The sequence below is a fragment of the Lineus longissimus genome, chromosome 9 (assembly GCF_910592395.1).
Source record: "Lineus longissimus chromosome 9, tnLinLong1.2, whole genome shotgun sequence".
NCBI classification, from domain to species: Eukaryota; Metazoa; Nemertea; class Pilidiophora; order Heteronemertea; family Lineidae; genus Lineus; species Lineus longissimus.
The window spans coordinates 18,340,764-18,351,688 of record NC_088316.1 but is presented as its reverse complement, the minus strand read 5'-3'; the positions used below and the strand labels follow the sequence as shown (position 1 = coordinate 18,351,688).

At 40.7% G+C, this 10,925-nt stretch overlaps 2 protein-coding genes across 2 annotated transcripts in view; both read left to right on the top strand.

The window, feature by feature from the left end:
* LOC135493384 (arginine--tRNA ligase, cytoplasmic-like) overlaps positions 1-4,525 on the top strand; it is a 39,536-nt gene extending 35,011 nt beyond the window's left edge. The window contains exons 10-14 of the mRNA XM_064780704.1: positions 1,099-1,204; positions 1,889-2,002; positions 3,505-3,563; positions 3,703-3,950; positions 4,236-4,525. Coding sequence (XP_064636774.1) covers positions 1,099-1,204; positions 1,889-2,002; positions 3,505-3,563; positions 3,703-3,950; positions 4,236-4,345 — 637 coding nt within the window. The 3' untranslated portion in view covers positions 4,346-4,525. The remainder of the gene's footprint in view (positions 1-1,098; positions 1,205-1,888; positions 2,003-3,504; positions 3,564-3,702; positions 3,951-4,235) is intronic.
* A 1,191-nt stretch (positions 4,526-5,716) lies between these two features.
* On the top strand, positions 5,717-9,770 carry LOC135493871 (vesicle-associated membrane protein 7-like). Its single transcript, XM_064781503.1, has 9 exons — positions 5,717-5,793; positions 6,263-6,434; positions 6,686-6,743; positions 7,152-7,201; positions 7,427-7,514; positions 7,651-7,747; positions 7,967-8,034; positions 8,203-8,295; positions 8,527-9,770. Exons 2-9 carry the CDS (start codon positions 6,289-6,291, stop codon positions 8,590-8,592), a joined length of 666 nt encoding a protein of 221 aa, XP_064637573.1. The 5' UTR covers positions 5,717-5,793; positions 6,263-6,288; the 3' UTR covers positions 8,593-9,770.
* The last annotated feature ends 1,155 nt before the right edge of the window (positions 9,771-10,925 follow it).

Genomic DNA, 10,925 nt, shown 5'->3' with positions numbered 1-10,925 from the left:
GTCATATGGCGTAAATTGGCCATTAGAGTGTAAACTATGGCACGTTTCTTAACCACTAAAGCTATGAACTTGAAACTTGGTACATATAACCCCCTATATCACATAGCCTCTGGTGCTGAATTTTGGTTCGATCTGATTCCTAACTTTGCCACCAGGGGGCCAAAAGTGGAAATCTAAAAAGTGTGATATCTCGCTTATAAGTGACTTGTTTTCGATAAAATTTTTATGGTAGGTACTGTTAGGAAGAATACATCACATGTTATACGGGTTTTCAATTTGACCTACTTTTCAAGGTCACAGAAGTCATATGGCGTAAATTGGCTGTTAGAGTGTAAACTATGGCACGTTTCTTAATCAGTAAAGCTATGAACTTGAAACTTGGTGCATATAACCCCCTACATCAGATAACGTCTGATGTCGAATTTTGGCCTGATCTGATTCTTTATTCGGCCACCAGGGGGCCATAACGGAAAAAGGAAGAAGTGCAATATCTTGCTTATTTGAGTGAATTGTTTTCGATAAAATTTTATGGCAGGGACTCCTAGCAAGGATACATCACATCTCCTATGATTTTTGGATTTGACCTCCTTTTCTATGTCACAGAGGTCAAATGGCGTAAATTGACCGTTCGAGTGTAACTATGGCACGTTTCTTAACTGCTAAAGCTATGAACTTGAAAGTTGGTACATGTAACCCCCTACATCAGATAATCTCTGACACCGAATTTTGGCCTGATCTGATTCTTGATTTGGCCACCAGGGGGTCAAAACTGAAAAAGTAGGACGTGCAATATCTCGCTTATTAATGACTTTTTTTCGATGAATTTTTTATTGCAGGGACTCTTAGCAATCACACGATATTGATCTTGTTGATGTCATAGACAATTATTGGTTGGATCATAAACTTATATATACTGCCCTGTCTTATTACTTGACATCAATACACATCTAAAAAAAGTCTTCATGCCTGATTGTGTTCACCATATTCACCTCTAAACTAAGCATGATCCTGCCTACTAAAAGATGTATACGGTGAGCACAATGGCCCCTGGCCGTTTCATTTGCCCCGTTACATGTGCACGTCACTTTCTCATTTCAGGAAAAAGTTCAAAACACGGTCTGGTGACACAGTGCGTCTTGTAGATCTGTTGGATGAAGGTCTGGCAAAGGCAAGGGCAAGTCTCGAGCAAAAAGAACGTCACAAGGTGAGCAGAATGTCAATTTAGGGATTTTGCTGGCACCTGCTAATTTCATCCTACCCAAACAAAAAGTAATTTGAAGCCGACGGTCAAGGAATATCTCATCGACTGAAGCGAACAACTCGCAAGATGACCTCCTGGTTATGAGCCTCGTGCTCTTACTATACTCTGCCACTGATCACCCTGTCCCCTCATATACCTGATAAATAAAACAAATGAGTTTCCCTGCCTCGATAAGAAGATGGATGCGTCTTCCGGAGTTCTCCGCCCTAATGCAGAGTTATTGTCTTGTCTTCCATCAAATAATATCATCAGCTTAAATCCGATGCATTCATCATACTATTCCCGATATTACATGGTTGTTGTGCTCACCTTTGAAGTTAGTCCTGCAAAGGACTGCATTAAGCCTATCAATTAATTGATGGATGTCAATTGTTCCTATAATCAAGCCACAAAAATTGGTTGTTTCGAATTGCTAATTGTATTTTTGGTATTACATTATTGACTATATCAAAATGTCGAAAACTATAAATCATTAAATATCAAAGTATTGTGAGTCACTGTTCTTTTCATTTGCTGAGGACGATTCTTCCATTTTAGTTTCCAACTGTTCCATTGGGGTGAATCAGGCATTCTATCATAGGTCTGATTGACCATTGAAGTTATTTGTAACCCCTTTACTTGTTTCAGGTGTTGAATAAAGAAGAACTAAAGGCTGCTGAGAATGCAATTGCCTATGGCTGCATCAAGTATGCTGATCTCTCCCACAAACGTAATCTCGATTATGTCTTCTCCTTTGATAAGGTAAGTTAATGAAGAGATTGAAACTGGGAAGTGTGACGGGTGTTTTATGTTCTACATCGATATTTTGATACATCAAAGTCATGTTCAAGATATTATTGAAGGTAAAGATGTGTGTTTGTACTTTGGAAGTGTGCTGTTGACAATTTAGCTTGACGCCAGCCCTTTCTGGCAAAATAATTACTTTTTTTGAAAACGGGCCAAATCGATTAAAACAACTTTCCTTGTTTTGATGGTGCTATTCTGCCATTCAAACCTTCAACCTTGAGACTACGCCAATGAATTGTTCAGAATCCAGCCAACGAACCAATTACTACGCCACATTGTATCTTAGAAATCTGATCCTGTCTTATGGCCAAGTCCACAGCATGCACCGTGGCACACACCTCACAAGCCGGATATATGTACTGCAAATCTTGTTTGATTATTTGATGTTGTGGGGTGATGATTAAAATGAACGGAGGTAATAATGTTTGGCATTACAGCTTTGGCTCAAGGAGTTTATCAAGGAGGTAAACAGATGGAATTGATTTTAACCCATCAAGTTGTCGACTGGGGCAAAGGAGATTTTCAAAGTTCATATTTTACCCATAGAAAGGAGCTGATTATAGGTATAATGTTTTGATGATGCTAAACAAGATGCCTGTGAGAAAGGACAAGAAATGGGCAAAGTCGAGATAAAAACAAATCGAGCAGTGCATCAAGTCCTGCTTCTGAGAGGTTTTTATCTGACCGGAACAGTTGTTGGGGTAAACAAGCATTCTGGAGGCTGGCCACCTGTCTGTAACAACACCCTGCCAGGATTGACAAGCCATGTCCCTATCTCATCAGATCATTCATGTTCTGGCGCTGAAGAGGCAAACGTAGGAAGTTGGCAATCTTTTTTTGTCAGGAAATGCTCATTGAGAGCTTTCCATGGAATGGTCGATTCTGGCCTTGTCTGCTTAGCATGTGATGTCAGCATCAGACGTTTTAAAGTTTAGGCTATTGGAAGGAATAAGAGCAGTCAGGTTTGAGAACACTAAAATGCTAATAATCTTTAAAAAATCAAGTGCGATTAAAAAAGCGGTCATGCCTTTTGTCAGTTTGTAAGAAATAGAATACTGCTTGAACGATTTCAATGAAAATCTTCTTGGCCTCTTCATATAGGGTAATGTACGCAGCGAATTTCCCTCATTTATTTTCATGAACGTGCGAGGAACTAATCTACCAGTTCACTCTTGTGAATTAGTTATGTTCGACAAGGGAAATGATGATCCAAAAATAGCTACTAGATTGGCTTCTGCTAAAATCTCAGCTGATTAAACATGTTTTAAACTAATTAAACTGTGCCATCTATTCCATAGTGTTCCGAAAGTTCTTTTAATTGTGTGGAATTTTTGTGAATGATTGGGAGTTTGTTAAAGTTAGAGCAGCTAAATGCCATATTTTTATCAATTAATTGATCCTCAGCCTTTGTAAACAAGTCCTGTATTGAAATGTTTCCACACCTTCTGTCCTTGCAGATGTTGGATGATAAAGGCAATACAGCTGTTTACCTCCTCTATGCTTGCACCAGGATTAGGTAACTATTACCCCAAGACATGCCTGAGCAGTGTGAAATAAGAGTTGAAATAAGAGTGTGAAATATCAGAGGTGGAATCAGACCATGTGAAGATTTAAACATTTGGCACATCATCTGACACAAATAACTGTCATTTCAGGTCTATAATTCGAAATGCCGGCCAGACATCCGAGGGTCTCAGGCAAGCTGCAGCTACTACCCCACTGGCACTGGAACATCCGACAGAATGGAGACTGGCCATAACAATCCTCAAATTCACAGAAATCATCTGCAGAATCCTGGATGATTTGTTTCTCCACACGCTTTGCGAGTACCTGTATGAGTTGTCCCAGGTGTTCACTGATTTCTATGATGTTTGCTATTGTGTCGAGAAGGACCGGAAAACTGGTACGTCTTCTCCAGAACGATGTCATCAAATATGCATTACCGGTAGATTGATAACCGCTCTGTTGATGACAACATTGGGACTGACGAATGACGTCCTAAATGGGCACGTGTCCTGATTACAGAGGTTCAATTGTTCAGAAACAACCAATTGAGGACCAAAATCACTGTCCCTAATAGAGAGGGTTTCCACTAAGAAAGGTTCCACGCTAACTGACCGTGAATTAAGTCTCCAAGTATGCTTTTCTCGAAATAGGCCCAACTATATCTATTCCATCTTTGTTGCAGGTGAGGTTATAAAGGTACACATGAGTCGTCTTCTGCTGTGTGAAGCCACATCAAGCATCATGACGGCCGGATTTAATATCCTAGGAATCACCCCAGTGGAGAAGATGTAGCTTGTGCCATTCTAACTATGCCTTTGCACTTTCCTGGACTGGTTCTGTCTGAATTAAGAATGGGACAAAGGAAGGAGGGGCTGGGGGGTTAGTGGTGTGAGTTTTATTAACTGCAAACATGTTCCTGTTTGCCGGATGTGTAATGGAGAGTATCAATGAATAATAAATATAATTATATGAACAATAAATAAGTTTATTTCTGTTAATTCATAAGATTGGAAAGTAGCCTACAGCTGTTCCCAGTTTTAGTCCTCACAAGTGCCTGCTGATGTTGGAAAGTGGAAGTTCCCAGTTTAGGAGACCAAAGCTTTGTTCCATTGAGGAGAAAAAATGGAGAGAAGATCATACTTGGCCTCAAAAATCAACAAATTCTACTGAGATTTCCAGGAGTAAGCACTGCTGCTCACCTCCAGCTGCCTCCCTGCCAGGAACTGCTAAATGAATCCCCAGGTGCCACTGCGTTGAACACAAGCGAGATATTTCAGTTCAGTAGATCCCTGTCCCTGCATTTCTGAAATCTGTGCAGGGTGTCTTTACCAGGCTGGATGACTGTGACTGTCCCAGGGGAGGATGTGTCCTGTGAGATTGTGACTGTCTCAGAGGGAAAAACTGACTTTAGCCCCTTCAAAAGGACCAATATTATGGCCGATGCGGCGAAGACACTGGATGTTGGAAGACTGCTCCTGTCTATCAGGTCTGGTTGTGCCAGCATATTATGGTATAGTTGTTGCAGTATCTGCTGTCTCTTCAGGTCTGATGTTCTGATTTCATGCAATCCCTTTATGAAAATGAACAGGTATTCACCATGTGAAAATGAGACATATTTTTCCAAAGGGTGGAGACAAGGTCCACTCTGTAGAAACATGGTGCACTATGTTTGGGAGAGTACACATCTAGATCAGACAAAGTACGCACAGTGAAGGGGCATGGCACATCCAGCAAAGTCTTGGTACACTCTCTGGTAACTTGGTGAGCTATGAGGGGGGGGGGGGGGCACATCCAATAGACTAGAGACATATGGGGCCCCATGTTGAACCTGACACACCGTGCAGGTCAGAGCAATGGCACACCATTGGAGAGAAGGCGCACCAGGTAGCAAAAAGGACCATCCATTTGAAGGGCCAGGCCGGTCTACTTTCCCAATGGCCAAACGTGATTTCTGAAGAACATGGTCCTCCCCTGAAGACACCGTGTCACATCATTACGTCTTCATCACTGTCAGGTGCTGCCATCTGAGCTAAGAGAGTGAAACTACCCATGATACGTTTCAGCTACGTTGCAGGTCAATTGTCTATGCTGCCACCTATGTATACAACCCAAGAAGGGCAACTACCTTACTGGTGCTGCCGTCTATGAATTACTTGGCTAACACCCGGAAGTGCATAGTGTGATCATGTGATGCATGCAATGTCTGCTCAATTTGCTGTCAGTTTCTAACAATTTTTGTTGTATGTATAGGTCATATGCCGCAGTTCTACACAAGTACAGTTTCTGCATATCCTAGAGAATCTATTTAAGTCGATGACATTAAAGGTTTTTGCTAAATGGGCCGAGTTTTGCATACTAATATCGTATACCCACTGTCAGTGTCACGACTAGTTTGTCAAAGTTAAAGGCTAGCTTTAGCTGTACATACATCGTGTCTACAACAGCTACATAGTACATAGGCCTAATAGGTTTTGGTTGAAGAACTATCTAGGCCTAGAGGGAGCAAGAGTTCAACCGGAGGTCTCCATTCCTTCCTTCTCCCCCTATCTACTTACTGTCTTTGAACAACCCCTTATACATGTCTACAACCCCTTATACATGTCATAGTCATGACATCATGGAGTCGGACATTACTGTGAACCTTCATTTTGGAGCAAGGGGGGTTATAAAACTTCTCATGTGTTCAAATGTGTTTTTTGGTCGTTCCAGAATCAAAGTTCATGACAATATAGACCATGCCCATTATTTATGCAGTGGTGGCCCGTGGGCCAGCTGTCTTGGCCAAGTATGCCAGCTGTGCAGGAAACTTTTCAGAGGTCACAGAATTAGTCCTGTCAAAGATATCTCCAGAGAATGCGAAGTTGACATATTCACATGGAAGGTAAGAATTTTGATAATTGGCCGATTAAAAAAATATTTGTAGGACTAGAAATCTGCACAAAATTCAGACTCTATATCCTCTGATGGCTTTATGGACTTAATTGATGTATTCGGATTTTCGTAAAAGGATGATGGGTGCAGACATTTTTGTTATTCTTGATTCCCTTTGATATTATGCTGTAAGTTCCTGAACTATGTGACATCTTCTGACTGTCACAAGCAGTGGATTCATATTTCAGTATTCCCTTTCAGCTATCTGTTTCACTATATCTGTGAGGATAGAATCATCTACCTCTGTATAACAGATGATGTAAGTACTTGAGAACCGGATGAATGTTTCTGATTATCAAAGACTAAGCAAAAAAAACATCAAATCAAAAGCTCAAACCCCAATTCATTGTGGTGCGCAATTTCTGTCAAAAGCGCATTCAAATGTAAATTGTTGTTCCTTGTGGCATCACCATAGAATAGAAATAACAAAACATTGTAGGTCGTTATTCAATGTCATACACTGGCAGTGTGACAGATGTTTAGTAACAACTGTTCATGTACAAGAAAATGCTTGATGCATTCCTGTGCATGCAAGCTGCTTGTATTTCTGTATTTACCTTGTTTGAATACTGACCCATTTGTGGTGCTAATTCTATTCCCAGTAGAAGTACTGTTCCAGGGCATATCCTATTGTTGTTGAATGATCCGTTTCATTTGCTTTTTTCAGGACTTCGAAAGGTCGAGAGCGTTTCTCTTCCTCAATGATATCAAACGAAGGCAAGTGCTTGCTATTCAAAAATATCAACTCACTTGATCGCAAGTTGGTTTTCAAAAGATACAGTATCAGAACCTAACATGTGACAGAGTGGAATTGACATTGTAAAGGGGGCTATCATGACTATAGGCAGTAGCAAGGGGGTCAAATTGTAACAGAGAGTGAAAATCTCTCACATTGCTGAAAAGAACTGCTTTTTTTGCTCATTACACTGAAATTTTTTCCAGGTTTCAGACCCAGTATGGTTCACGAGCTCAGACAGCCCTCCCGTTTGCAATGAACAGTGAATTCTCCAGATCATTGGCTGCACAGATTGTAAGTTCTGAATAACAGTGTTAGTTTGCTGGAAATATAGTTCATTCCTTTACATTCCTTGATGCAGTGTCTATTGATACAACACATCAAGATCACATTGTAGACAGCTTACCTCTAGACTTCCATCCTTTTCCAGAGACATTATTCCGAAAATAGACATGTTGAGCAGGATCAAGTTGCTAAGGTCCAAGGAGAGGTGGAAGAGTTGAAAGGAATAATGGTCAAAAACATAGGTAAGCAGGGTCTTGTGATATCAGCGTATTGCATTTTAAATGTTGGTGAAAATCAAGAGCATTTTAGTTGTAAATCAAAATATTAGTCATAGAGAGGCTGGTTTTTGGATGTACAAGTAATGAGCTAAGATGCATATATTATGTATCTTATGGTTATGCACAGTCTTTGTGTTTATTCTAATCACGAAGTTTTGATAAATTTTGTAATGTCCATTTCAGATAATATTGCTGCCCGAGGGGAACGGTTAGAATTATTAGTTGATAAAACTGAAGATCTAAGCTCTAGCGTAAGTATAAATCTGATTCTCCTGAGCAAGATGAGGTCTCAAAAGAAGGAATGCTGTACCATCTATCTGTAAATCTATATGCTTCTACAAAGGTACATAGGTATCTTTACCTCTTGCAGACTGACTTCTCAATTACATGATTTCTTAATGACTCTTTCCTTCTTGCAGTCGATATCATTCAAGAAAACCAGCAGGCACTTGGCGAGATCGCTGTGGATTAAAAATATAAAACTAACCGTCATCATTGTTCTTGTGGTGATTGTAAGTATGCACAATTTCTAGAATAGATAAATAATATGAAGCATGTGTTTGGCGTGAGTAAAGCAGGTATGACAATAGAGTTCCTTAGTGGACATTAGCCAAATGGGGTTCTTTTCAGAAGTGAGCTTCAGCCAAATAGTTCAGTTGGTTCAGCTTAGTGAAACTTCTGTTGCCTTCTACATGATTTTAACCTCAGAGTTGAGGTAAGGTTTCCGCATCTTCTTTTTTCAGATCATTATCTATTTCATCGTATCTGCTGCGTGTGGTGGCCTCGACTGGCCGTGTACAAGAAGATAACCTGCTTGCACATGAAATTTGGAAGATATCGGAAATGACAACTATGAAAGGGCACCATCAATCTTGAGTGTTGGAGCTGCATTTTCAGTCAATTCACCGACCTTGGGAACCGTACGTAAAATTGATACAAATATGTTGTATGGAGCTATACTTCAATTTGCCAAAACACGGTTCAAGCAGTTCTCTTTCTCGACTATAGAGCTCTCGTTTGTGCCAATTGTGTTGTTCATAGTTTCCTGCATTGGTGTGTCACTAAATATATCGGTTGTGCTTATCATTATTTGGCTCCAAGATGCCTAGCTTGTGGAGCATTCTGCCCAATATGAATCTTGTAAATATGTAGTGGAATCCGGCATACGTCACAAGAAGAAGATGTGAAGACATAGACTGAAATAATATGTGTGCAATATCATTCTGGCTGTGAGGCAAAGTTTGCATGTTTAAAATGGTTCACTGGGTGTTGATAAGAAATTGGGGAGTTGTGCAGTGCCAGTGGTTCGCATTCTAAACACTGCGGCTCCAATTAGATGTTACATGGAGGCCTATTGCTATTGGTGTATAATACATTTTGGCTGCTTTTCGGTATCAATTCCTTAAGCTAAACAGAGAGGGTACTCCTACAATAATTCAGTCTTGTGGCGATCGATTTGATGTCATTGTTCACATGTATTTTTAATGTGCCATATGTATGATTTTCCTGCCATTTTGTCCATTTCTTGCTGGAGTGGTCAGAATGGAGGGGCTTTCTTGAGTGGGGGAGGGGCTGTACACTATAATACGTCATGTACGCAAACTTTTTTTCGCTTCTCATATCATGAATATATTATAGCTGTATAATGTTACTCTTGATGTATTCTTTAAAAGATTGTATAGGTACTACCTATGCACAAGTAATGTATTTAGGATTTTGGGGCACTTCCTTGAGACATACAGAGCGACTAATTTAATGTTATGCTTTCATTCTTCTGCTCATCTTGTATCATAGTACTTATCTTTGACAATCATCACCCAATGCTGATACTTGTAAGAGTGTTCCTGAGCAACAACTTGGGCATGGGGTTTTTCCGTTCCAGCGAAGTGTTTAATTAGGACTTTGCCTTTAAGCTGTAAAAGGGCTCATTAATTCTGCATTGTAACATATAAATGTAAACATGTAAATACAAATAATTCACAAAATACACTTGTTTTTCCCACTCAATTCATTCCCCAATTAGTTCTGACAAGACTGGTCAGACATTCTCCCCGATGTGCATTTTCAATATATAGTTATTTGATTTGGTCTCGCCAGGATCATTTCTTGGAAGAGAGTGACTGTAATACATGAAGTTTGTCCTTATGAAATGGACCAGGGCCTACATGTATGAAATCAACCAAGCTTGATCTCTAAAGGTTCTGAAGTCCTTTTGTGAGTCTCATTCAGTCACTATCTTGGAGCCAGCATGGTTCACAAGTTGCCACCTGACATGCCGATTCACCCAACTGTCAATACACTATCCCTGTGTTGTTTACACACAACTGGATACCCCGGACTGAGGAGCCGCTCATGACCTGCATGGTGCATAAGAACAGCTGTCCTCTGGGTAAGTTGCTTAATGCCTTACGATTTGCTCCCCAACTACATGACACTATCCTCTGCCATGGAATATGAGGACCTCTGGTCTTCCTGGGTTTCAAAGGTAGAGGTATTTGAAACTAACACCTGTCACTTCGAAGCTTGGTCAGACCAAGTCTTGTGGTGCTGGCAGACCCTCATTGGTCCACGCCCGTCAGTCTCAATGGGCCAAAAATGGTGTGAAAAGAATTTTTGGAGACCAGGAGTGGGCGATTTCTGCCCCTGATCTAGCTACTAATCTGAATGACTGCATGCTGAATGACTGCATGCTGACCTACTGGTGGTGAACATCGGTCAAGAAAGAATGGACATACGGACAATGCTGGTAGATCGGCATAGAATGACTGCACCAAGGAGGCCATTCCGTGTAAATAAAGGGTATGGAAGTTATCGCTGCTGTATGGTTTTGGTGCCTGCAAAGAAGGCCCGGAGCATGGGAGGTCCTTGCCTGGGCGGGTTACATCATGCTTTCATACACCTTGTGACCCAGAAAGGACACATCTTAATGAGGAGTGTTTGTATGTATAGTGACTGTCCTCCAGTGGCAGTCCGAGACATCCAGCAGTCACAATCAGTCCTTCACTGTCATATCTTGCCACCTGGCCCCCTGGCAATGTCATGAGCATGTTGCCCAAGATTGCGAAGATGAGACACTAGTGTTAGTACAGTACAGATAAAAGAACATCACAAAAACACTGTCTTAATCAATATAAATCGTATT